The sequence below is a fragment of the Hermetia illucens genome, chromosome 2, assembly GCF_905115235.1.
Source record: "Hermetia illucens chromosome 2, iHerIll2.2.curated.20191125, whole genome shotgun sequence".
NCBI classification, from domain to species: domain Eukaryota; kingdom Metazoa; phylum Arthropoda; class Insecta; order Diptera; family Stratiomyidae; genus Hermetia; species Hermetia illucens.
The window spans coordinates 8,148,134-8,174,233 of NC_051850.1; the positions used below are offsets into that span (position 1 = coordinate 8,148,134).

The following is a 26,100-nucleotide window of genomic DNA, read 5'->3' on the forward strand; positions in this document are numbered from 1 at the left end:
TGAAGCTACCATCACCTATTAATCACGTGAAAAAGGTGGCCGACGTGCTCAGGGATTTCGACTCCTGTACGCACGTCCTGAAGCCACTGCTACCACTTTACAAGGGCCTGTCTGATTAAATACTTTCTTCCCGGAAGAAAACGCAACCACGAAGAAGGGTGCGCTTCGGGTTTGTTTTGATTTATGGCAGCCGAGCTGGAGAAACCATGCGTCTGAATTCTTGTTGAAATACCTTTGGTTGCAACTGGGGGTGGAGTGCTGAAGCGGAGTGACGTGATCGGGGGGGGGGGGGGGGGGGGGGGGAATATGCATTTGAGGTGTATTTAGTTACTCTAGTTTAGTTTGGTGGAGGAAAGCGCAACTTTAAGCACACAGCCCTTTTGTTAGGCCTATTGTACTTTTCCCTAAAATCGCTTATTCTTTCATCTCCCGTCTGTAGCGTTCACAGGATTTTTCCAAATCTGAGAGCATCTTCCAGGGGTAGAAAATACACAGGTTCTTCATTGAAGGAAACTTTACCGAGGTATCTCCATCTGAAGTCTAAGGAAGCCGAGCAATTGCCTATTCCTCACGTTGAATACATATAGCCGAGACCAACACCTCGGTTTTTTGTACTTCCTGGAATACAATTATTATTATTCTGTTAAGGGAAAGTCGCACCGCGTCCTTGAAGAACTATTGTGCCCCTTTTACTGGTTGTAGTGTACCTGTTGATCATAGTATCTCAAGCAGGCCAGTAACCGTTAGGAACTTTAGTATGTTCCCCACTTCCAGAAGTTTCAGCTTTGCATCTGGTATTAAGTGTTCTCCCAGATGTATCGACCTACTTTGTACAAGTGCCGGACACTGTCCCAGGACGTGCATACAGGTTTCCTCCTCCTCCTCACAGAACCTGCAGGCAGTGTCCGTAGATATCCCTAGCTTCCCTAGGTGGTAATTCAGCCGACAATGACCAGTGAGAATTCCCACTATGATTCGGAGATTCTTTTTGGTGAGGTTTAAGCAATCCTTTGTGCGTATGAGTTCGTATCCCCCAATAAGCACCCTGGACTGCTCCATCCCTGGTAGGCCCGCCCAATATAGTTCCCTCAACCGTTTCTATTCGTTTCTTAGATTCATAGCCATGAAACCGTTTCCGATTCCACAGAAGGGTTCTGGCCCGTGTAAAGGCATCCCTGCACCCTTCTTGGCTAGTTCATCCGCTGCCTCATTGCCTTCCAGCCCAGCATGGCCTGGAACCCAAAGTATCCAGACCTTGTTGGACGAGCCGAGTGTATTCAGTCTCTCAAGGCATTCCCATACCAGTTTAGAGTTCACCTGGTTGGGCCTAAGTGCCTTGATCGCTGCTTGGCTATCGGTGAGAATAGCTATGTTCTGCCCCCTGTAGTTCCGTAAATTTCCGCCTGGAATATGCTAGTGTACCTGCCCATTGGCTCAAAGTACATTTTCCTTGGACCAATGACACCGGCACCCGCTCCCTCTGCTGTGAGGGATCCGTCAGTGTACCAAGTAATCAGTTGCTGGTTTAAGCCGTATGTCACAGCCACGCTCTCCCAGTTTGCCTTGTTACTCCAACGTGTTTCAAACTTCTTATCGAAGTGAAACCTCGTTGTCATGTTGTCCCTCGGTATCAGTAATTCGGGATACCGCCTAGAAAGGATATCAATCTTCCTTCGATTTAGGCAGCTCCCCGCCTCACTCATGCTACCGGCCATCCTGAATATTGATCTCCTTGCCTGCATCTGCATGTGCAGATGGAGAGGGGTTAATCCCAGAAGGACCTCCAGGGATGCCGTTGGGCATGTCCTCATTGCCCCACTGATAAACACGCAAGCCAGCCTTTGGAGCTTATGTAATTCCCTGGCTTGTGTGCTGAGTTGGGTTCTTTCTGCCCAGATTACCGCTCCATAGGTAATCATTGGTCTTACTATTGCAGTATATATCCAAAGTAGTATCTTCGGGCTGCAACCCCATTTTTTTCCTGCTATGGATCTGCAAGTCATCAGAGCCCTCGTGGCTTTCCGACAAGTGTTTCCGACATGTGTCTTCCAGAGTAATTGGAAATGGAATACAATAGAAGGGGGAGCGAATTTATATTTGTACAAGGGATCTGAACAACATTTTTCATTAGGGAGAGACCGCTTACTACTTCCAAAGGGAAATACCCAATGCATGACTGTTTGATGAGTAAATGTTTTCTTGCTAAAGAGCATGGATAAGATGCATAGTAACAATTGGGGGAAAATATTTTCTGGCTATAAATTTGTCCGTAATCTTTGTGTTTCAAGGTATTCCTATTTAAGGTCTTTTTGAGATAGTCATGGTTTTATCTAATTTCACAAGACCTGAATATTTGAGATGAATAGAAGACAAAACTTACCTGGTGATATCTGCAACGATGCACAAATAGCCTGAGCATCACGCTTAGCATCCTCCAGGGCCAACGAAATGAATGGCTCGATATCGCCACGTTCGCCAAATCCACCGATCAAGGACTCCAGTGCCAAAGGTTTCAAATTATGCTTCTTCTGAAACGAAGTATCTTGCAGATACTCTCTAAGAAGTTGATGATCTTGTGGAGCTTGTTGCTGAGTACACTTCTGATCCTGTTCGCAATCACTCAAAGTTTTCTCCAGAAGTGAATTGATGTCAATGAGGGTTGTCTCGGAATCAGTATCAGGTTCACTTTTGATCTCACAATATGGAGATGGGGCACCGTTCGAATCGGGTGGTGAAGGTGGTAAATTGTGATATTCCTGCTTTATTGTGAAGCTTGTCAAATTATGATCAATGGACGGGCAGGGTGACGGTGGATAGACGGTTGTATTGAAACAATTCTCTTGCGGTGGACTAGGCAGCGGGGATGGATAGAGTTGATAGTGTTTTTGAAGTTGCTGCAGTAGTACTGATGTCTGTTGTTGCTGATGATCATTGGAAACATCTGGTACACTTCTGATTGATTCGTTCTCATTCCAGGGTTTCTCCACTTTCATGGGAACATCGTGATATATTGTGGCGGGAATATAGTCCAAGGAAATCTGAGGCGATTGAGCATTCAATTCGGATTGTGGACTTAATGGCACCTCACTGTCACTTGGTAGTAGGGAGAGATCAAAACTGTCTGCATAAGCATCTGTTGAGTATTGAAGGATGTTATTGTTGTTACCACTGGCTGGCACTGTTTGAGACATCTGTTTTAATGGAAAAAATTAAAAAAAAAAATTAGTTACGCTTCATTGAATCAAACATGATAAGAGGGTAATGAATGAATGAAATTTTCCAAGAATAGTATATAAATTTTGGGTAATATTTCATTTGTGCGTAGAAAATAGATAAGAATGTCAGCAGGTAAATATGATGAAGGTAAAATATGAACTAAATATTTTATATTCATTTCAAAATGAGCAGATGGTGTGCACGTCATACCTGAACCATTCAACTTAAATTAATATTGACTCTGACTACTTTTGAAATGTCGTGGATATGATGACGGTCACGCCTTTCCTGTACATACAAATTGAGCCCTTCGCAAATGCTTCAATCTTTTTGGCAAGAACCCTTCTGCAAACATACTCACTTACAAATCAAGAACCTACCTACAACCCATGCCCATGTTATGACTTTAACACGCTTCTAAACGAATGAACAAAAACTACCGATTAACCACGTCTACCACATAAGTTCCATTCGATATCTATTAAGAAACAAGTCTTCAAATTGAATCTAAATTCAACTATGATGTCAGATCTGTTTTGGGCTTATATAACAGTCGCCCAATCCAAGCTTAACTCTACCTTGTTGAAAAACGATCATCTTCATCTGAACTTTAACTTAGCAAAAGAATGCGATTTTTGGCACATCGATAGTAGCGATTATGAAAAATCTATAGATCGTTGAAGTCATCTCAAGTTTTTTTCAGTAAAAGATAGAAGCCAGTTTTTCGAAAGATTCTTCTCCTTTCAGTGAGATGAGTCAAGATACTATCCTTTCACGCTCTCTGATTGGATTGTCCTTCGATTGATCGAATCTTTGACTTCATGATTGAGGGAAAAAAGTACAATCGTGTACGTGAGCTGAATCTTAAAATAAGTGAACGCGATCTTTAAGTCATGACTTTCAATCTTTTCTTTTCTGGAAGTAACAAAAACGTGAACTAATGGCGATGATCGCAAGTTCAGTGACCTGAAGGGCGCGAATTTTTAGGGGAGGTGTCCCAATTGTCGGTTTCTGGAGTGCCATGAATGAAAAAAAAATTGTTTTGGCTTTGAACTACGATCTGCGCGTGGCATCTGGGCTTTTTTTGAAAATACTTAATCACGGTCCTTGTGCGGAAGAAAGGTTATCTTCACAATTCAACAAAACTCACCAAAACCCTGCCTCCTAGCACTTACACACAATGGGAATATTTACGACGTAAAGGCTTCACAATTCCAAAACACCAAACAATACTTTTTGAACTCTTCAAGATCCTAAATGCTTCGCCATGATCAGAACACCATTAACTGCACACAATGAATAAAAATCAACCACTTGCAAAATACAAATCGACACATTTGGATATTTCACAAAAACCTTTCAAGCACCACAAAAAAAATAAAAAAATATCGAATTCGCAACCACAATGAATTGGGACGGATATATCAAAGATAGGTTGACTCTAGCCGAAAAACTTAAATATCTAAAATCTATAGATACCTCAAAAGTATAGAAGAAAACTTCCTCAAGCTACACTCCCCCACTATACTTGGTGCTGGAAGAGCGTTCCAAAATGCCTACAACTGAGACGAACGAGTCGAGCAAAAGATTCTAAATAAGATCAGTAGTAGTCGGAGCCGGCTAACTTAAACTAAATATACAAGGTAAACTTGAGCTCGAGCGAAAAAGATAGATACTGGGAAATCCCAAGATTTTATTGTGATCATGCATCGAAAAAACAGACTTTTTCACTATACAAACTACTCAACCGTCTATAACAGATACTTGGGTTGGTTCATGTATGTTTTTTGCATGCTTCCAATCTGGATAGCATCGTCACGTCAGTACTATGTTGATGGTGGTGGATTTTTGTGCTTCGTCATGGAATCAAACTATGGTAACGTCTAGATCTCTAAGCTTAATGCTAGCTAAGTTACGATGAGCCAAGGTGTTGATGGACGAAGCAAAGTATCTTGTTAACCCCGCAATGCAATATGACTGCGTCACGATATCTATGAATCATGACTTGTTGCAGAATAATTATATGAATTAAATATCAGGAAGTTATCGAGTACTTTATACTTTATGGTAATATGTTTTGAACGTTTTCTTCCGGCATTTCCTGGGGAAAAAGTTCCTCTGATTTCTAGAGAAAATTCAGATGAGAGTCACGTGGATAGGAACGAATGAACGTGATTTTTTGTTAGGGATATGGGTTTGAAGTTTTCATGGTGAAAAATTTGCATAATAGCATCTGACATCAAAAGTAACGATGAGTAAGCTGAAGCTGATAAGGTATATTCTCCGAATATCGAATAAACATCCAATTTTGAAAAGGGGAATTCGCAACTCCAGATCTCAAGTTAGTCCCATGTGAGTCAACTTTCTTATGTTTGTTTTTGTTCGAATTGAATGGTCAGAACCCTTTCTTCAAATCTTCACTATCATGCACTGTCTTCCATCAGTCATTTCCATCCCGTAACCTTTTTTTGAAAGTGGCTGTAGCGACTCAAGCGGAGCTCACTTCAGGTGCCAAAAACTCTCACCACCAGGGGCGCCTATTCGGTTAGCAGCATAACAGTCGAATTGGAGCACCCAATCAGCTGGCGTCGTTATTGCATACTTTATTGTTTTTGGAATCATAATGAAGCTGCGAATATGAAAGGGCATTCCTTTTTATGTTAATCCCAAAACTTAGTCTATTTATTTAATCGGATCCAGTGAAGCTCCTACATTTGGTGACCTCCCGATGAGGGAAATAACGCGAATAAATGGCCCACATCATTGAGTCACCGCCGTGTCGGAGGGGGTTGAAATGCTGAGCTGCTTACGGATCTTCACCTCGGACATCAAAAATCGGCGGGATGAAGATAAAAGTGGGCAATAAAGTTACCTACGCCGTCTTCAAACAGCTAACGTCCAGGCGATCCTTAGCGTTTCAGAAGCTATGGATATGTCACGGCCGAAATGGCCGACAGAATGGTAGAGGTTCGAGGCACGTTACAAGTGTCCGCGGTAGGCGCATCTTCCTCCCCGTGGTCTGCAGTGGAAGAAAGCTTGCGAAAGAAATTGACAGAAATCCGTAGTAATCTCGATCAAATTGGTGCGAACCGATTCCCAAGTTGTCGCGATATCAGCTGGGGCAAACCCGCTGGTTCCAAAAAACGTTGGGAATCATATTCTAGTTCTCTGTGCAGTTTTCACAGGAAATTCCGAGAATACGCACGGAAGTGTCAAAAACCTTGTTCTTGGGTTTCCAGGGGCGAGTCATTGGAAAACTAGTTAGGACGCTTATAGATTCGGCGGGTGGAAGGGCCGCCAAACAAAGTCGCCTCCTTATCCTTGACGAATATACCGGACTGAAGTTTTTAATAGATACGGGCGCGGAGGTATCATTTATCCCGCCACAGCGAAATATCCGCAAACTCAAAACCGGCGACACCAAATTTTTCGCCTCCAACGGATCGTGTATTACCACATACGGCCAGCAAGTGGTCACAGTTAGCCTTTGGCTGCGCAAGGAATTCTGTTGGAAGTTATTCGTGGCCGATGTCTAGCGGCCAGTCATTGGGGCCGATTTTATTAAGAGATACGGCTTAATAAACGACATCAAAAATCAACCAATCGTTGGACCACACACTAAGTTCCCATCGTGTGAATTCTTGGTCTGCGTGGAGTATCGACCCGTTTTTACAGTGTCCGGCAACTCAACGTACCATCAGCTGCACAAAGAGTTCCCCAACATAACGAACCTCTCCGTTCGAATCAATTGCTAACATGGAGTCCAACACCGCATTGTTACCAATGGATAATCCGGTACAGAAAGAACTCGACGTCTGAAGCCCGATCGACTGGAAGTAGGGAGAAAGGAGTTTGAGTACATGGCCAAGATGGGTTATTGCCGCCCATCGGACAGCCCTTGCGCCAGTCCCCTATATTTGGCCCCAACAAGGACGGAACTTGGAGGCCATATGGGGATTTCCGGAGATTAAAAGCTGCAACTGCCCCAGATCGATATACAATGCGGCACATCCCGCATATCATTGCCGAACTAAACAAAAAGCACGGTTTCTCCAAGATTCACTTTCACAGAGCGTTCCATCAAATATCAATCGCCTAGATTGACATCCCCAAAACCATCGTGACAACGCCATTTGGATTTTACGGAGGCGCCGATTAGTGGCCACTTTCAAACTGAATCTCACCCCTAATACGTGGAAGCTAAGTGTCAGTACTTCATAGGGAAAACAAATGCCGGCCAAAATGAAGCTCGAAACGCAACATTTGCTTTGAAGCACCCAAAAAGGTGTGTCTAATTTTATGTCGTGAACCATCTAGGTTCAGTACTCCACTCAATCGTCCGTCTCCAGTCCACTTTCTATCATTGACAGGGGTCACGAAGTTCCGAGTTTGACTAGGTTTGGTATTTGTTGGAAGAAGCACCAAATTCTGCGACATAATTACAGAGTCCCAAACATGTCTGTCTCATATAACCGCTTACGCGAGGAATTAATAAAGTGGTTGTACGCCAACCAGGAGGAGAAAATGAGGCAGCTCACGGGGGACACATATATGGGTAACGAAAAACCCTGCAGTTTCTCGGCGGTACTACAGTTCCTGAGCCGCTGATGAAAAGTTTAAGGTTAGCACGCCTGTTATCTGCCATCAGATCCAGCCTTCGTCCCCAAGGTATATGCTGGTTTCACTGGACATTTAATGCCGAAGCCACCAAATGCGTGAAACCGTGTAACTGGGCGAGAGAGCCCTTAAAGGTGGGGAACGATCCCGTTTCATCGTCTTCATGCCGCCTGTTGATGTTCGACAAAAATACGAGACGTTTATCTGCGCCCAAAATTCCAAGGACTGTGTAGAAAGGCACGGTTCGAACGTTTGACTGCCAACAGAATACCAATTACCAATAATGAAATCGCTAAACTCACATTCGACGGAATTTCCTATGGAGATTTGTTTAGCGCATTACGGACTTCTTCCAGATCTTCAGCATGATTGTCTTCGCGATTCAACAACTTACCCTACCTGGAGAGATGGCGGAATGTACAATCCCGACCATCACAACAAGTACTGGAGGAACCCCTTATCAAAATATCCTGCATGAGTTTTTGGAAATAAGTCGTCCGGACGGAGTTGAAAAAATGGCGTGTCACCGAACTAAGCATTATATAGTCCCAACGGCAGGACCACCAGTTGCCTTAAAACACAGACGATTAGCTCCGGACAAGCTGAACATTGCGAAAAAGGAGCGGTGTTGTGATGGCAGTCTTTGGTATGTCACCTTCAGCTACCGGAATCTGGTCTATTGCTGAAAAAACAGTTTTACCATAGAGCGTTTGAGCGGAATCTTGGATGTGCGGAACTGGGTACTTATCGGCGGAATTCAGTACCATCATACAGCTTTTTCAACTGGGTAACCAAAGACAGCAGAGATGTTAGATGAATTTCGCTTTCACTAGACTGAATATCAAACATGCACCTGGCATTCCCCGACACTCCCGTCAGCTGAGAGAGCACTCATGGGCGTTTCCCCTGTCCTGTTTTTCGACCCTTTCATGGACAGTGGAGTTAAACCTCTTGAGTGGCAATTCTTTAAACACTCCTGCTTTATATTGTCCAAAAACTGTAATGGCCAAATAGGTTTGACCATGATCAAACGACCATCATGAGTGGCCGGAGACGAACTAGGGGGAAGAGCTATCCCAGATACCTAAAAAAATTGGCTTAATTAACCGCGAAGGTTCACCAGCAAATTCTGAAGCTCCATCGAAATGTTCCGTCGACGCGTGCTTACACGCCTCTATGCTAGACGGGCTCGGGAATGTGGAGGAGTTTCCTTTGAACACTTCGATCCTTCAAGTGTCATTATACAAAAATTCACTTGTCTTTGCCGGGGTGTGGGTCCGTAACGAATCCTGAAAAAAAATACTTAAACAAGCGTGGGGATTCGCGAGCACCTAACGATATAACCATACGCGAACTAAAACTATGAAAATAATAAAAAACAAGTGGGGAAACCGAAAGCTGGACGCTTCAGGTGTGAAAGGTTTTGTGTATTTCTGTTATAAAGGCATTTGAGTGGGCATTTATCCCATTAGTACGTAGCACGTAATATATGCATATATTATGTGAGAATATCCAAAATCAGTCTTAAATTTGCAAAGAAGCGGCAACTTTGACCAATTATAACTTTGTTAGTAATAGTGGGATTTCAACCAAACTTGATAGGATCATGCTCAGTGGTATATCCTACACTGTCGCAAAATGAAAATTCCGTGGTAGAAGGAACGTAAGGGGGGGGGGGGGGTTGGAGCTAATTACTAAAAATTATACTTATAGTATATTAGTATAATTTAACTTTAACTTTATTTGAATAGATATCGGTATGGAGAGTATTCCGGAGCTTAGGCACTATATAATGACAGCTTTCTGATTTTTTTCAGATTTTGCGGTTAAGTAGTTTCTGAGAATGGGTCCCTTGAAGAAATAATCATTTTCGGCCCCTCGCACTCCCCATCCAAAAAATGTTAAAACTAAGAACAGCTTCAGAAAGTGCTGACCGAGACCTTTCAATTGATACCTCACATGACTATATTTGATGAAAAAAAATGTACACCCCCTTCTTTTTCATGGATGGGGATCCCCTTAAATTCGTTGTAGAATTAAGTAGCTCAATGTATGCGTAAGCGTTCACAGCTCCCACCTTTCCAACAAATTTGGTGAGAATCACAACAGTCTCGGAGAAAAATGCGTGTGACGGACGGACAGACAGACAGTAAACCGGGTTTGATAACCTTTTTGTTTTACACAAAAGCTTAAAAAGATGGCTCGATCACGGGCGTGTAGCCGTAAATCTCTGGACCTGAGTGCCATGATCAAGAGGAAGGATCCACGACGGATCACATCCTCGATCATTGCTCCTCTTGACTCAGAGGTTTAGTGAGGCATGGCCTCTGAGGTTCTCACCCTTCCTTGCCATCCTCAGGCCGTTATTTTAGATGATGTTCCTTAGTTTTTAACCTTTTTTGCGGAGATGATAGTTAGAAACTTAGGGGCAACCTCCAACATAATGGCCTGAGGATGTCAAGGAAGGGTGGAAACCTCAGAAGTTGTGCCTAACTAAACATCTAAGGCAGGAGGAATAATGATTGAGGATGTGGATTGGCCGTGGATCCGCCCTTACGATTGCGGCACTCAAGTTCGAGGTTTTATGGCTCCACGCATGCGATCGAACTGTCTTTTTTTAAACTTCTATTTCCAAGTCTAGCTCGCGTGTGTTTATTTCGTTAGGTGCATGTGAATCACCGCGATTGTTTAAGTATTTTTCAGGATCCGGTGAGGTCCCACACGCCGGGAAAGACGTGAATTTTGATATAGTCATAATGATACGTAAGGGATCGAAGTGGTCAATTGAGTTAGGTTAACATGATAAGTGAAATGTTCATTAATGGAAAGAGTTGTGAAAGGAGATACGATTGTTGTAGGAATACTCACAGCTGACTGCGGGCTAAACTGCCTTCTAGGACTACGGTGGTTATCGCAGGATATCACCTGCAGACCGTGTAAGAAAGGAAGTTAAACTTCTGTACATATTCTAGGACAATGTCTAAAACTTGTCCTCAAGAGAAAAACATCTCTAGGAGAATATCTAAAGCACCTAGAAGTGGGGGACATCATAGAATTTCTGACGGAAGGGGGTGTTTTCAATCAGATGCGTCATGCGGTTTAAAAAACGAAGAGTTCAGAAAAATTACAGCTTAATTCAACCAGGGCGGTTGAGTCATGATGATTATTAGGTTTCAGATAATTTTAAATTCTCTTAATTCTCGGGATTTTCCTCAACATCCTGTTGCAACTTAATTTTTCCGACGATCCGAGTAGTAAAAGTGGAAAAGTGAAACAAGCCCTCAGTTGGTAAACGTAGGAATTTGGATACAGATATTGAGCACCATTTTAGTTGCCTTTGGTTAGGTGATACCTGCCACAACTTTATAGATAGATAGATTGCTGTGTCCTCGCAATAATAATCAACAATAATCAGTTCACGAAGTGGTGTTAAGACTATTATTGACGTCCGTACTTGGGCTCACTCTCATGTATCTACCTAGACTAATTCCAAACTATCTTTTCAGTCCAGCACCTAGGGTTAAACTTTGTTTTTGCACGCGGGTAGACTGTCAATTTTTGTTAAACCCAACCACGGCTCACTTACTATACAATACTTCTTATTTTTCCTCTTTTCCATCTCAATTTTCAGCCCCCGCACGCACACCTGACTCCACAACGCAATACAAATTTCAAACGCAAATAATTCAAAGTTTCAACGTTTGAAAGACAACGTCCCATGCGGTACGTCGAGAATATGAAGAGAATATGTATAGTATCTAATTATTATTAGTGAATAAGCATTCAGATCTTTCAAATATCTAATGACAAAGCAAACTAGCTTTTGGTGTACACTATGATGTAAATTGTAGTTTGTGGAAAATCCATTGACTTGTCCGCCATATGTTTAGTGCTGCAACAAGTCATTCCTACCTCCAAACACCTGGCACACACGAAGATATAATAAGATACATAAATGCTTAATAGTCTAAATTTAGAGTAGTTTAAAAAAATTATTACACAATATCTAATTGTTCAAGAAACACAGATATGATCTCGAAGAGGAGGACCTGGTGATGGTGACTTTTGGAAAAAAAGCGGCGTGTGTGCGATCACAACAGGTACTCATGGAGAACCTTGAAAAATGCCAATTTGTTGATTGTTTGTATGCAATGATATATCAAAAACCAGTGAACATTAACAGAACATTTCTTCTAATTTTATATGGTAAGTATGGTATTAATCAGAATTTATTTTTGGAAATCTGGTCTGATAAAATGGGCAGGACCATTGGATATAAATTAAAATTTTTGCTCTTTCCTGATCCAATGCTAATTGTTGGTTGGTTCTATCATTTTCTTTTAAAAGCAAGAATAACAAGTTTGATTGTTTTTATAATGGATTTTTTCCATAAAGATAAAATTAGCAAAAGAAATTTAGAAAAATTTATGATTCTTTTACTAATTGAATGCATTTCTTATATTTGAAAAAGTTTCACGCGGTGGTGTTTGCTTTCAAATGGAATCCAATCATCTAATCTAATGATAATATGGATGACTAGGCGGAACTTAGTGATATTTATCATTGCTAAATATTGATGAGAAATTAATGTTGCTGCAAATTTTGACCTTAAAAAAAAATTTATGGGATGAAATCATACATAAATCAGTAGAAATTTAATTTGTTGCTGGTAGGGGGAGGGGCTTTTTTTAAAATGGAAATTATATGATTATGGTATATTTCTAGTTTGCAAAAAGGTATAGTACCAAAGTTGCATCTGAAAGTAAAGACAATTTTAATAATAATAATATCGAACTCTGCCGAAGCCGGTCCCAAACCCGGTTGTGAAAGGAGGAGGGATGGATAGCTTCAGTCTGAATGGCTGTACACCACCACAGACGTCTCAGGGGGAAGGTGAGGAAAGTGCAGGAACTTTGCAGTCTTGCAGATTACCCACTGGTGAAGCTATCCCCACACCTTGCAGTTAGGTATAAAACGCACGTGACTGTGCAGCGAGTTGCAGACCAGTACCGCTTTATTACTCGCAGTGACACAATCCCGGTCACCATCAGGGAGCGTGTTCGACTTGAGGTCATCGGGGAAACTGGTGACCGAGAGTCGATGGGGGCAGAGGCGGCGGCATCAACAACACCACACCGCTCTGCAGGCAACAGGTTCAGTACTCGCCGAAGCACTCTTCTCCACCGTCTACCTAAGGTTTCCAGTGAGGTGCGGGACGAATTCCAAAGAGCGTGTATAGAATTCTCGGATATGGATCCTTTGCATAGACCAGGTATTTCCAGGCTCTATGCATCTCCAGCAACTCCAGGAATTCTATCTCAAATCAATGATGAGATTGCATCTCGGCTGTGTGCAGATATGTCGCTGCTGCAACTACAATCACGTGTGCATTGTGGTGCAGTTGCGGCTATCAAATTGCACGATCAGAAGATTCGCTTTCGTCTTATTGGTTTGAGTGACCAAAGAGATCCACCATGGAAAATTCATCTCGAACGTCGGCGGGACTCACTAAGGCAGAACATTGCTAGACTGAATCAGATCAGCACTGGCAATGCCAGCAGACGTGTGAGAAATAAAGTGCGGAGGGTTTACCGGAACTATGCCATCCCCAGTGAGACACCCGTAGTTGAAATTCTGGACGCAATGAAGCAGAAATTTTCAGTCATATGCAGTCGGTTACGGCGGTATGGCGAAGGTCATTCCAGACGTGTTCAGAATGCAACGTACGTGAGGAACCAGCGGAGCTTTTTCAGATCTCTCAACGAATCCCAACAGAGCGTCCAGACAGTGCAGTTTTCAGTAACGGAAGCGAAAGAGTATTAGGGTGGACTTTGGGGGTTATCGCCGAAGGCACCCGCCATGCCAATACGCTTGGCATGAATCTTGCAGATGTTACCGAAGAGGAAGTTCAACGAGCCATAAACACCTCGAAGAATTGGAGGGGCCCAGGTTTGGATCGGGTGCAGAATTTCTGGTATAAGAAATTTACCAGCGTACACAGTCGGTTGCCACGCAGTATAAATGAGGTCATGAGTCGGCCGGAGGAATTTCCACCCTTCCTCACTGCGAGGATTACCTACCTTATCCCTAAGAAGGACGCGGTGCCGGACCCCGCAGACACAAGACCGATTACATGCTTACCAACCCTCTACAAATTCATCACGTCCATTATTAATGGAAGGATCAATGCGCACCTCGAGACCAACAACATTCTGTCCGAGGAGCAGAAGGGCTGCCGAGTTGGGACAAGGGGTTGCAAAGAGCAACTCATTATCGACTCGGTAGTTGTAGGGCAAGCAACTAGAGGCCAAAGAAACCTCTTCAGTTGCTATATCGATTATGCTAATGCATTTGATAGCGTTCCGCATACCTGGCTGATCGATATCCTACATCTGTATCGCATTGATCCGAAACTAATAAAGTTTTTGGCGACAGTCATGGAAAGGTGGCATACCACCTTATCGGTCCGTACATCTGAGGGTGCTAATACCTCAGAGTCCATCCGTATACGGAGGGGCATCTTCCAGGGGGATTCGTTGAGTTTTTCTATGGCACTGAACCCCCTTTCAGGGCTACTGAATGAAGCTAGAGGGCATGACTTTGCAATAAAGTATGGCCTACGCGCTAAGTGCGAACTGACACACTTGATGTACTTAGATGACATCAAGCTGTATGCTGGTACTGACAACCATCTTAGAAGTCTGTTGCGAATAATAGACATGTTCAGCGTGATATTCGGATGGAGTTTGGATTAGACAAGTGTCGAATTCAAGCCATCCGCAAAGGTCATCACGAGCCGCATGCCGGACATAGCATTGGTGACCTCCACATCCAAGCTATGACCGAGACAGACTTCTACAAGTATCTAGGAATTCTACAAGGAACCCATGCTGGAGTTGGTGATCTGAAGGATGCTCTGCTGTCCGAATTTCTGCGATGTGTAAAGCTGGTGCTGAAATCGCATCTCTCGGGGAAGAATAACATAAGCGCTTTAAATGTATTCGCTATCCCTTCACTGGCTTATACATTCGGAATATTGCCGTGGGCGAAGACCGATCTGGAAAACGTCCAGCGGCGGATACGGATAACTATGTCCAAATTCCGAATGCATCATCCAAAGTCTGCCGTGAAGCGGATGAACCTGCCTCGTGACATCGAAGGTAGGGGCGTGGTTGACGTGACGGCACAACATCATCGCCAAGTCGACTCGCTGCGCGCTTATTTTTACAGCAAAGAGCAGGCGAATCCCTTGCATGCGCTGTCTGTAAGGCAGACTGTGGACTGACTCCACTTAACTTGAAGGATCGATCTTTCAATCCTCTGAGTGGGGTGAAGTCGGACCAAGAGCCTCCCATAATATTGTCAGCTACAGGTATTGTACCTAAATCCCTGACGGCTTCCCTTGATTTCCTGGGACTTTCGCACAGTCTGGTTCAAACTATGCAAAAGTACACCATTTTGCACACGTTCTTGATGTTGCGGGGAGTACTCGACGGATTCTCTCACTGACCTACCACCGGCCACCACCACCAGCGCCCCTTTAGTTTTTAAGTAGATAGTATCGTCCGAGCCTAAATGCTTGGCACTTAGCGCTAGTATTAGGTAAAATCCGGCATCTGCCGAGATTGTGATAACTCAGATAATAATATCGGAAAATTGATAGACCAGTAGCTTCCTCCAAACAACAATTTTTATTTTTCAGTGTAGATATATATTTCAGGGACAACTTACCCCCTCCCGAAATATATATCTACACTGAAAAGTAAAAATTGTAGTTTGGAGGATGCTGCTGGTCTATCAATTTTAGGCTAGAGTACAAATAGCACACCCCCTCGGACACCACCTTGTCGTGGTGGGGGAGCTTGTGGTAGTTTACTACTATACTAAGAGTGTCCAAAAACACATGAAGATGGAAACAAAGGATTGTAACTCTCCAAGTGGTAAGAAGTCACAGACTTCGAATCCACCCGCGACTCTGAGAAATCAGGTCGTGGTCGAGGTACGGACTTTGGAGGCCCCACCTAATTCATGTTCCAAGATGGAGAAATCTGTGGAAGAAAGGCTCTCCACTTCATTGGAAAATCTACACCTGGTGTCTACGACGCGGTCAGCCAAAAAAGATAGTACAGCAACTCTCTTAATGAGAACAACTGAAAATCTGACTACGGCTGGTCGGTCGGTGACACTGTTACCTAACTCTTCCAAAATACGGGGGAGGAAGGCTCGGCAGAAGGAAACTTCAGCCGCAAAGGAGATGGGACTACAAGCTTGCTTGTCAAAATCTTCTCCTCCGCCTATACCCGGAAAAACGAAAGAAAGGGAAGCTGGTAATGTAGACACAACTAGTCTAACGCCGGACTCCGTGAACCTGGGAGGGCATCTAGCCGATGACAACGGAAGGCACTGCGCAAGAAGGCGAAGTTTCTTGCGAATGAGGCTACACCACCAAGTGTGGCGATCTCCAGAGAAATCGGACGCAAGGGAGCGGAACTTTCGGTGGAAAGTGAGGACAAGCTGATAACCCCGGTGAGATCCATACTGAACACAGCAGACTTTTCAGTTAGCGGTGGTTTTAATATTAGACTGCACTTATGGCTACAAACATAAGAGTTAGTCAAATCAACCTGCAGCATGCCAAAGCTCCTTCCTATCTACTGGCGGTAAAGCTGGCAAAGTTGCAGGACTGTCCTTATATATTTCTGGTTCAAGAGCCATGGGTTCGTTTTAACAGAATCTGTGGCATTGGATCAGTCAAGGGGACCAGGATCTTCTTTGATGAAAGATCCCCTAGACCGACGGAAATCATGCAGAATCAGGTGGCCTTGAACTTTTAATAGGTTATGATGCGAACGCTCAGCATATTTGTTGGGGCAGTAGCAAATGCAATCCTAGAGCTGGTCTGATCACCGCGAACGTAGGGTGCGCCCCTACGTTCGTGGGGCCAAGAAAAAGTGAAGTAATTGACCTAAAAATCTGCACTTCAAAGTTGTTAGACTTGATTAGAAACTGGCGAGTACTAGATGAAGTCTCACTCTCAGATCACCGTTACTTAAAATTTAGTCTAACTATTACAGATGAACAGCCTGTAATACAAAGGCGGAATCCTAGGAAAACGGATTGGATAAAATTCAATGAACTTCTTGGCGACAAAGTTGAGCTCCCTAGGTGACTAAGGGCTCCTTTGGCGATAGAAGATCAATTGAAAACTCTGAATCGCACACTTTTAGAGTGCTTTAAAGAGGCTTGTCCTACTTTCCGAGGCCGAAATGGTAAAATAGTTCCATGGTGGAACCGGGAACTGCAGAGACTCAGGAAATCAACCAGACGACTTCTAAATCGTGCTTGCAAAAGCAATAAAAATGAAGACTGGCTAAACTTCCGGAACTCACAGCGTGAATATAAGAGGCTCGTAAAACGTTCGAAACGAAACTCTTTTAGGGCATACTGTGAGGAACTGGAAGGTGAAAGGGAGACTTCCAGGTTGTTCAGAGTCCTTAATAAGGATGAGTTGGCCAAGTTGAACTCCCTTAGAAAACCGGATGATAGTTTCACGAATTCCAGAGTTGAGTCTATACAGACTCTCTTGGAAGTGCACCACCCGGGAGAACAGGTCTCAGAAGTAGGAAAAAGAGAATTGGCGGTTTTTGCAAACCCTTCAACACGAAGTTGTTGGAAGGGGAATTGGGACACTGCGAGAGCGGTTGTTACCAATGAAAAAGCGAGAGCTGCTATACTATCATTTGAACACTTCAAAGCACCTGGTATGGATGACATCTACCCAGCGATGTTAAAGGAGGGTATAGAGCACTTAGAGAAACTTCTAAGAAATATTTTTCGAGGATGTCTTGCTCTGGGCTATGTATCTTCCTCTTGGCAGAAGGCGAAGGTAATCTTCATACCAAAGCCTGGGAAAGATGACTATTCTAATCCAAAGAACTTCAGACAAATCAGCGCATCATTTTTGCTGAAATGTCTGGAGACACTGGTTGAGCGTCACATTCGCTAGAAGGCGCTAAAGTGGCACCCTCTAAATGAAAGCCAACATGCTTACCAACGTGGAAAGTGCTGTGAGTCTGCTCTTCATTCTTTGGTTTCTAAGATAGAGGATGCAAATCTGAAGGATGAGTACGCGATGGGGGTGTTCATGGACATTGAAGGGGCTTTTGACTGTGCGCCCTTCCAAAAGCTCTGTGATGCCGCCAGAGAGCACAGTGTTGACGAAACTCTAATAAAGTGGATCTACGCTATTCTAACGCAGAAATTGTTGTGTGCTGAAGTGGGTGTTGAACGCAACTTAACAACGGAAGCGACGAGAGGTTGCCCTCAAGGAGGTGTGCTATCGCCACTTCTGTGGAGTATGCTGATCAACTCACTACAATGTGAACTGCAAAATCTGGCAATACACGTTCAAGCTTATGCGGATGACGTAGGTGTACTGGCTGTTGGTCGAGATCTCGGAATGGTGTGTAGAAATGCATAACGCGCCGTTGATTTGATTGACAGTTGGTGTCTCAGGCATGGACTTTCAGTAAATCCAAATAAAACCACAATGGTATTATTTACCAAAAGGAGAAAACTGAATGGGCTTTGTCTTCCAGAGATGAAGGGTACAATCCTTCAACTCTCCGAAGAAGTGAAATATCTGGGAGTTATTCTAGACAATAAGCTTCTTTGGAACAAATATGTAGAGATAAAGATCAAACGAGCTCTCACAGCTTATAGGCTATGTAGGCGGGCCTTTGCCTCGACATGGGGACTTAGGCCTCAGGTAGTAATGTGGACATATGTTGCTATCATTAGGCTGATGTTCGCTTATGCATCCGTAGTGTGGTGGGTTAAAGTGAAATAGAAGAGTTTTCGTTGTAAACTAGCCGCACTGCAAAGAACTGCGTGTCTGGGTATCACCAGTGCCATGGGCACCACATCCGGCGCAGCTCTGAATACATTACTCAATTTGCAACCCTTGGATTTGTTTAGTCAGAGCACTGCAATGAGAGCGGCTCATAGACGGTTCTGGAGCAGGAGTCTACCTCTCGAATAAAAACAAGAAGTGCGCTTTTCCTTTGGGACAATACACAACGGTCTTTCAGGCTGAAGTGTATGCGATCCTAAAGGCTGCAACCTGGATGATTGACGAGTGGATGAAGGGCAGGCGCATCGCAATCTGTAGCGATAGTTAAGCTGCATTGAGTAGTACTTTGGTCACTTCAAAAATCGTCCAGGAATGTGGAAATCGATTGAATTCTGTTTCTAGATTCAATACGGTGGATTTATTCTGGGTACCTGGTCATGGTGGTGTAGAGGTAAATGAAATCTCGGATGCCTTAGCAAAAGAGGCTTCAATTGTCCCCATACCCGGACCGGAACCAGCACTTGGGGTGTCGGTAGCATTGGCTGATGCTGCTATCAAAAAATGGGAACAAGCTTCCCAAAATGACAGGTGATGAAGCCTTAATGCTGCTAGACAGACCAAACTCTTCCTGTCAGAACCAAACAAACATACTGCAAAGTTTATCTATCGAAAAGCAGGAGGACTTCCAGAAGTATTATGGGCATTCTGACTGGCCATAATTCACTAGCTGGGCATATGTTCAGAATAGGAATTATCCAAGATGATACGTGTCCATCCTGTAATGAGGAAGCGGAATCCATGGAACATTTTCTATGTGAGTGCTCAGAGGCTTTGCCTCCCCCCCACCTCAAACACACACATACAAATAGCAGACAATATCTAATCTCTTAATAATAATATCGCTCTAATAAGAAACGAATTATAAATAAAAAATTAGGAGAGAATTATAATTATATAAATTTTCAATTGCTCGAATTTTAATTCAGCAAACATAATTATTATCTAATATTGAAAGAAAATGCTAGAAATACATATATAATTATCATAAATTTGCAATGAAAAATTACAAGCACAGTTAATTAGATTTATTATAATATATATTATGTCATATGTTACTAAATCAATAATTCTCGGCTCAACCATTAAATGCAAATTTTTAAAAAATTCAAACAACATTTCATTCGTTTAAATCACGATCTAAGCTGAAATATTGACATACGTACGTTTATTAGCAAATACACTACGAGTATACATGAATGTAGATACATTACATATATTATATTAAGATCAATCTATCCGCACAATGTTGCTTACGTCAATGGTCTGTTAAGATCCCAATTAATATTCCACTTATAAGTTGTCCACCTTGATGTAAAGTAGTAGCTACAACCTTTCAAATTGCTTCTATCTTTTTGTTCTTTTATTGTATCTTTTATATATTTTTCTTGTTTCTTATTCCTTACTGTTCTAGAGCTTTATAGTATCTAGTTTTTTACACTTCAAGTTTTGTTGCATGATTTTTTTTTTTGTTCGTATCTTTTAGGAAGTTTTTTGCTCAAATTCAAAACCTGATTCGAAAATTTGCATTGTGTATAAGCCAAGCGTTACGAGTTGCCTTAAGAGCCTATAAACATCTGAATAATAGTACCCGTTACCACTTTAATACACACACGTCGAGCTAAGAAAGAAATAAACAATTTAAAGGTAAGACAGCATAGTCAGGCGATGTCGAATTAAATCGAGTTTTTGAATTGAAATTTTGAAATTTAAGCACGAAGTTCTGGTCAATTTTGTCGTTCTGGACTTCTTTTAAGGCTAATTTAATGTTGAGTGGTTTACTTTCAAGCCTTTTGGATTTAACGTTTTTTTTTATGAGCCGTTCAATTGAATAACAATAAATTTAGGGGAAGAGGGTTATTCGCGACCGGTGTAATAAATTATTGAAAAGCGTGGTTTTTAGTGCTTTTTAATATTGATTTCTTTATTGATGCTATTAGTCAGGATTTGAATTTTTATAGAGCAGGCAATTTGGAGCGTCTTTTTGTAAATAAAAAAAGTGAAAAACCATTTTTTGAAAGATTACTTTAGCCTGAAACGAATTTAGCATTTTTAAGGTCATTAAAAAAATATACTGCATGCATATGAACATGAATATTTTAAATCGAATATCAACTTAAAATGATACCAATGCCGCGAAAGTAAAGGAAGACACTGCGAAATTTAAAAGATTTGGAGGTAATCAACGCTTCTGCGTTAACAGAGGATCTGGGAACAATAAATGAATCTAAAGAAATTTAAAAAAAAAATGCGACGGTAAAGATAAAATAAAAATTCCATTTAGCATCGTTAGCGAGTGTTATAATACAGTATAAGATATTTTCGCTTTTGCCTCAAAATACTAAATGTAATATTTCGGGAACCATTGGTTTCCTTCTTTAGTACCTCATTTTGTGAAATTTAATAATTAATTTTGGTCACTATAATAACAACCAGAAGACTAACTTCCCTCAATACAATTGCAATAAAAAGAATTAAAAGAATTCATATTGGAGGAAATTATTCGTTAAATTACAAAAGATATTCCATTAAAGAAATGAATAAAATGGTTCCCGAAATATTGGTTAGTGTGGGTGGCTTCGCAGCATGCACATCATTCCGTTTGCTTTTGTTCGGCAGTGAGATTGCGAGAAGTTCTATTTGCTTGTTAGCATTTTTAAGGTTTTGTTGAAAATGTTATTAAATCAATTCACTCTTTTTATGTCTGTTTTTCTGTCACACGCACTTTTCCCAGAGTTGTACCGATTAACACGAAATTTGGTAGGTACTGTGAAGCCCCACGTATACGGTGAATTACATTGCTACACGCGTAACTTACGGGCATGTCCCCATATACTTAAAAAAATTTTTTTCATCGAATATGGTTATGTGGGGTATCAAATGAAAGGTCTCTATTAATACCTTACTCGAGTCAGATATTAATTTTGACATTGGTTGCAAAGGGAAGAGTGCGGGGATCCGAAAAGGGGCAATTACTTCAAGGACCTATTTTCAGAAACTACCCAACCGAAAAATCCGAAAAAAATTATGGTGATTCGAGCATATGGTATCTAGGCCTGAAAATACGCTCTATTACCATATCTGCTCCAACAAAGTTAATGATAGGATGTTTTTATATATTGAAGATTTACTGCGAACCACCTATCCTAGATCCATAAAATTTCGCAGTAGGATAGGTTTTGAAAGGAAGCATGATATTGAAAAGTTTGGTGGAAATCATATACATATTTGCACTGCGAGTTATATATAAGTGGAATCGTCGTGCAGCCAAGTATTTTTACACATTGTTGTTTTCCTCATACATTGCATGGCTTAGTCATGTGCATCGCTGTGCGTTAGCAAATGCATTTTTAACGTTTGCCTCGGACTAATGCGTAACGAATTTGTGTACGCAAGTATTGCTGCCTAAACAGCTAATCTTTCGGGAATTTTTCTCGTGTGCAGAAGAAAATACAATTCAAACTAATCACTTTTGTTCTTGGTCCAAGAGGAGGTTTTCATTATTTTGATCGGGAAATTGAGTTTGATAAGGAAAGAAGAATGTTTTGTTTGGAGAGTGATCATCGCGAGATGGAACTGAATTATTGGCTCGTTGACTACATAGGGAGTATGTATCGCCTGAAATTGGGTAATTTGAAAGAACAATACACTTCCTTCCTAAAAATTGATAAATGAATTTATGGGGAGTCCAATTTTTGGAGAGGCTTATGTGGATTGGATCCCCTGAGTTGTATTTTGGACCATGAATTAATGTAGTCGGTTTTTGGACGAAATTCAAAAGGTGTTTATGTGCATGAACGACGGCATTTTAAACTGTATTAATTTCGGAATCACTATCAGCTCAAGGTGATAAAGTTTAAGTCAATCGTTGAACCGGTTGATAACTAAGCAGGGGACTGAAGGACCCTCTCAAATTCCTAAGCCTGATTCGAACATCACATAGGAAGGGGACACTTCGCTAGAGCTTCAATATTTGCGGACAACAGCAGAACTGCATAATGAGACCAGCATATTTTGAAGAAAGTTCAGCCAATGTAGGCTCGTACTAATGGGGATCTGAATTTGCCCACGAAAGCGCGAAATTTCCTTGACTATGATTAGCAAGATTTTATGATAGGACCTAACGATTATATGTTTTGAAGTCGTAATTAATTGGTCAATGATATAAGATTTTATTTGGGAAAAGAAAGTACTCTTTTCATCATTCATTTTGTATGGCAAGTAACGTACTTCTGGAACCAGTTTCTTTCTTTAGAGTTAAAAGGAACAAACCTTAGTCTCATAATTTTTGGCATATGAGGCAGTTATATGTGTTATATATATTTTTATTTGTTCATGGCTATTAATAAAAGGGAAACTTTTTTCTAAAAACTATTTTATTAAGCAAATAGCGCATTTCAGAAACCAGTTGACCCCTGTATCAGTGTGAGTCTTTCTGCTCACATTAATATTAACAATGAAGGAAATGGTTACCGAAATGCATCATATATAGAATAAAATACTTTTGAGCTAAAATGAAAACATCTTGATTGCTTCGAATAGAATCTTAACCTCATTCCATATTAGCAAATAAGCAAGGAAAACGCATGGTGTACTTTTTTTAGGTAGCTATCCGCCCTTTTTTTTGGAAAAAAAGTGGGTTAACAGATCACTTTGCCCTTAATGACGACCGGTTCAGGAAAACAGCCATCAGGTATCATCAATGTGGCCAAATATGTGACTGCGATCATACTAAGTCCACCCCTCATCGATTTTGCAGTATAAAGACGCCCCTTACTAATGAAGAAATAAAATGTTCCCGAAATAGAGGTTTTTGTGCAAGAATGAAATCTCAATAGTGAAAGTAGAGAGAGTATTACCGTTTCTAGGGATATCGAATTGGTGGACCTCGGCGCAAAATCGGGAAGTCTGGAGTTCCTTATTAAGGCAGGCCTAGACCGGATACCGGTTGTTGCGTCGTTGATGATGATGATCCCGATATCATATTACCCATTAACGTATTTTCAATATAAATTTACAAATGATCATTTTTATTATTCGCTTTTAAAATTTTCAGTCTCAAAATCCTCTCAACTTATAAATTTTCCAAAATCCTGAAATCCATTTAAATATTGTCAATTCTAAGATAGAAATCTTGGAATTTTTAAAAATGATCATTAATCCTCTTTTTGTTGTTGTTTTTTTTTCATGCAGTGCATAGCTCGGCCATGTACATGCCATACTGCGCATTAGCAAATGTATTTTTAACGTTTGCCTCGGACTAATGCGCAACAAATTTGTGTATGCAATTATTGCTGCGTAAATAGTTAATATTCCGGGGATTTTTCATGCGTGCAGAAGAAAGTAAAATTCAGTTTGATTTCTTTTCTTCTTGGCCCGAGAGAAGATTTTCATTGTTTTGGTCGGAAAGTTGAATTTGATAAGGAAAGAAGAACGCTTTGTTTGGAGAGTGATCTTAGCTGAATTATTGCCTGGTTCAATACATATAGTGTGTAATCGGACTTACTGGAATTGGCTAGTTTAAAGAAACAATACTTTTCCTTGCGTCCTTTCGATCAATGCGCAAATATCTCATTCGCACTACTTGTGGCTGTGAAAAGTAAATACGCACCTTTAGATTCTTCTTCTTTTTCTTCAGCCTTTGTTCCGTTTACAAGGGGGGTCAGCTCGTCGTGATCGGCTTCGCCATTTTGCTCTATTGAATGCCTGATCTGGGTGCAATTTCGAGGCTTTCAAATCCCCATCTAGTGTATCAAGCCACCGTTGTTTAGGTCTGCCTTTTGGTCGTTTACCATCGACTTCAATGTTCAGACCAATCATGGCAAGTGAATTCTCGTTGGCACGAATTGCGTGACCATACCATCGAAGACGCCTCTCTCGCAACTTTTCCACGATCGGTGCAACCCCATAACGATCGCGGATATCCTTATTTCCACTAGTCCAACGTAGCATCTTCGTCTCCATATACCTGTCCCGATCCTGGACCGAGCCGAGGACGGATTGTGTGAGGCATGGACCAGCACAGCAAACACAATTGAAGTATAAGCAACCGAAGGCACGACTTTTCCGCTGCACACTATCGAGTGTGGGACACTAAGCGGATCTGTACTTTTATTTTCCCCAAAATTCCGTGTGCGGACCTCTTTATTTTTTTTTCAGCCTTTGTCCCATTCAGCATATCAAGCCACCGTTGTTTCGGGCGGCCTTTTGGTCGCTTACCATTGACTTCGATGTTCAGACCAATCTTGGCAAGTAAATTCTCGTTAGCGCGAATTACTTGATCATACCATCGAGGACGCCTCTCTCGCAGTTTTTCCACGATCCGTATCGATCGCGGATATCATCATTTTGAGATGTGAAGCCCATGGTGTTTTACGTAGGCACCTGTCGTGAGACTTAATCCTACGGTCCTGTTCAGACACGGTTTGATTTTGTGACCACAATCAGAGCCCCGCTGAGACAAGCAACAACGGTACCAGTCTATACCTTAGCTTAGCATTCATACTGGTGGATGCAAGAATTACCTAAATCTCTACCGAACTATGGAGTACGGCACCCGTGTTGATACGCAACACCACGTCGAGGCCCGAAGGTCTCTTCTCGCTTGAGCATAACCACAACCACCATGAAACTCTTACTAGGGGGGCCAACCGCAAATAACCGAGCTGTCCTCACATACAACAGGAGTTCACCCGAAGTATGTGAGTCCAGGGGCTTTCCCGGTTCCCATGGTACCAGTATACCCCTGGTAAGGTTTCGTGACCAATTTGCCACTTCAGATGACTCCCCGTGCAGACTCGGCTCTGATCGCCCTAATTAGGCCTTTGGAGCATTCGCCTACTGAATCACGGCCGGCAAACCAAAGCGATTACAGCGTCTCCCGGTGCCACCACTATGGAGGTTCTCCTCGGCCACTTGGTTTTGGTTTAGCCGATAGGGTTGCCGCCTCATCTTCCTCGCCGCCACCTCTGAGCACCGGAGTTGCGCTGACAGGTGGAACTGCTCCAAATGTCAGCAATGATTGTGGAAGTGGTGGATGAGCAAATTCTTCATTTGAAATCTGCTCGAAGTATTCTAGCCATCTATCCATCGCGGCTCGACGGTTGGTAAGCAAAGTATTGCTCTTTTCATTAACGCAACAGAAGTGTTCGATATCATGTGTGCGTTTGTTTTGGCTTTTGGTAAATCGATACAGATCTCTCTCTTGCCATCCCGAGTGCCCAGTTTATCGTAAAGATTTTTGTAATGGTCGACTCGGGTGACAGCGATTGCTTTTTTTGATTCTCAGTTGACATTTTGATAAATTTACCAATTGGCCAGCGTTTTATCGTCGAGAAACTTGTGATAGAGGCGTTTAT

At 42.0% G+C, this 26,100-nt stretch overlaps 1 protein-coding gene across 3 annotated transcripts in view; it reads right to left on the bottom strand.

Annotated features, from left to right (window-relative positions):
- The window catches only part of LOC119648204 (DNA-binding protein D-ETS-4), a 93,626-nt gene that overhangs the window by 27,487 nt on the left and 40,039 nt on the right, over window positions 1-26,100 (bottom strand). Inside the window, exons 1-2 of one of the 3 annotated variants that reach the window (XM_038049805.1) lie at window positions 4,696-4,886; window positions 2,381-3,191 (exon numbers count right to left, since the gene is read on the bottom strand). In XM_038049805.1, the coding sequence (XP_037905733.1) occupies window positions 2,381-3,191 (811 nt within the window). In that variant the 5' untranslated portion in view covers window positions 4,696-4,886. Of the gene's footprint in view, window positions 1-2,380; window positions 3,192-4,366; window positions 4,623-4,695; window positions 4,887-26,100 lie in introns of those variants that run through there. The other 2 variants (XM_038049806.1, XM_038049804.1) reach the window with 2 other exon arrangements.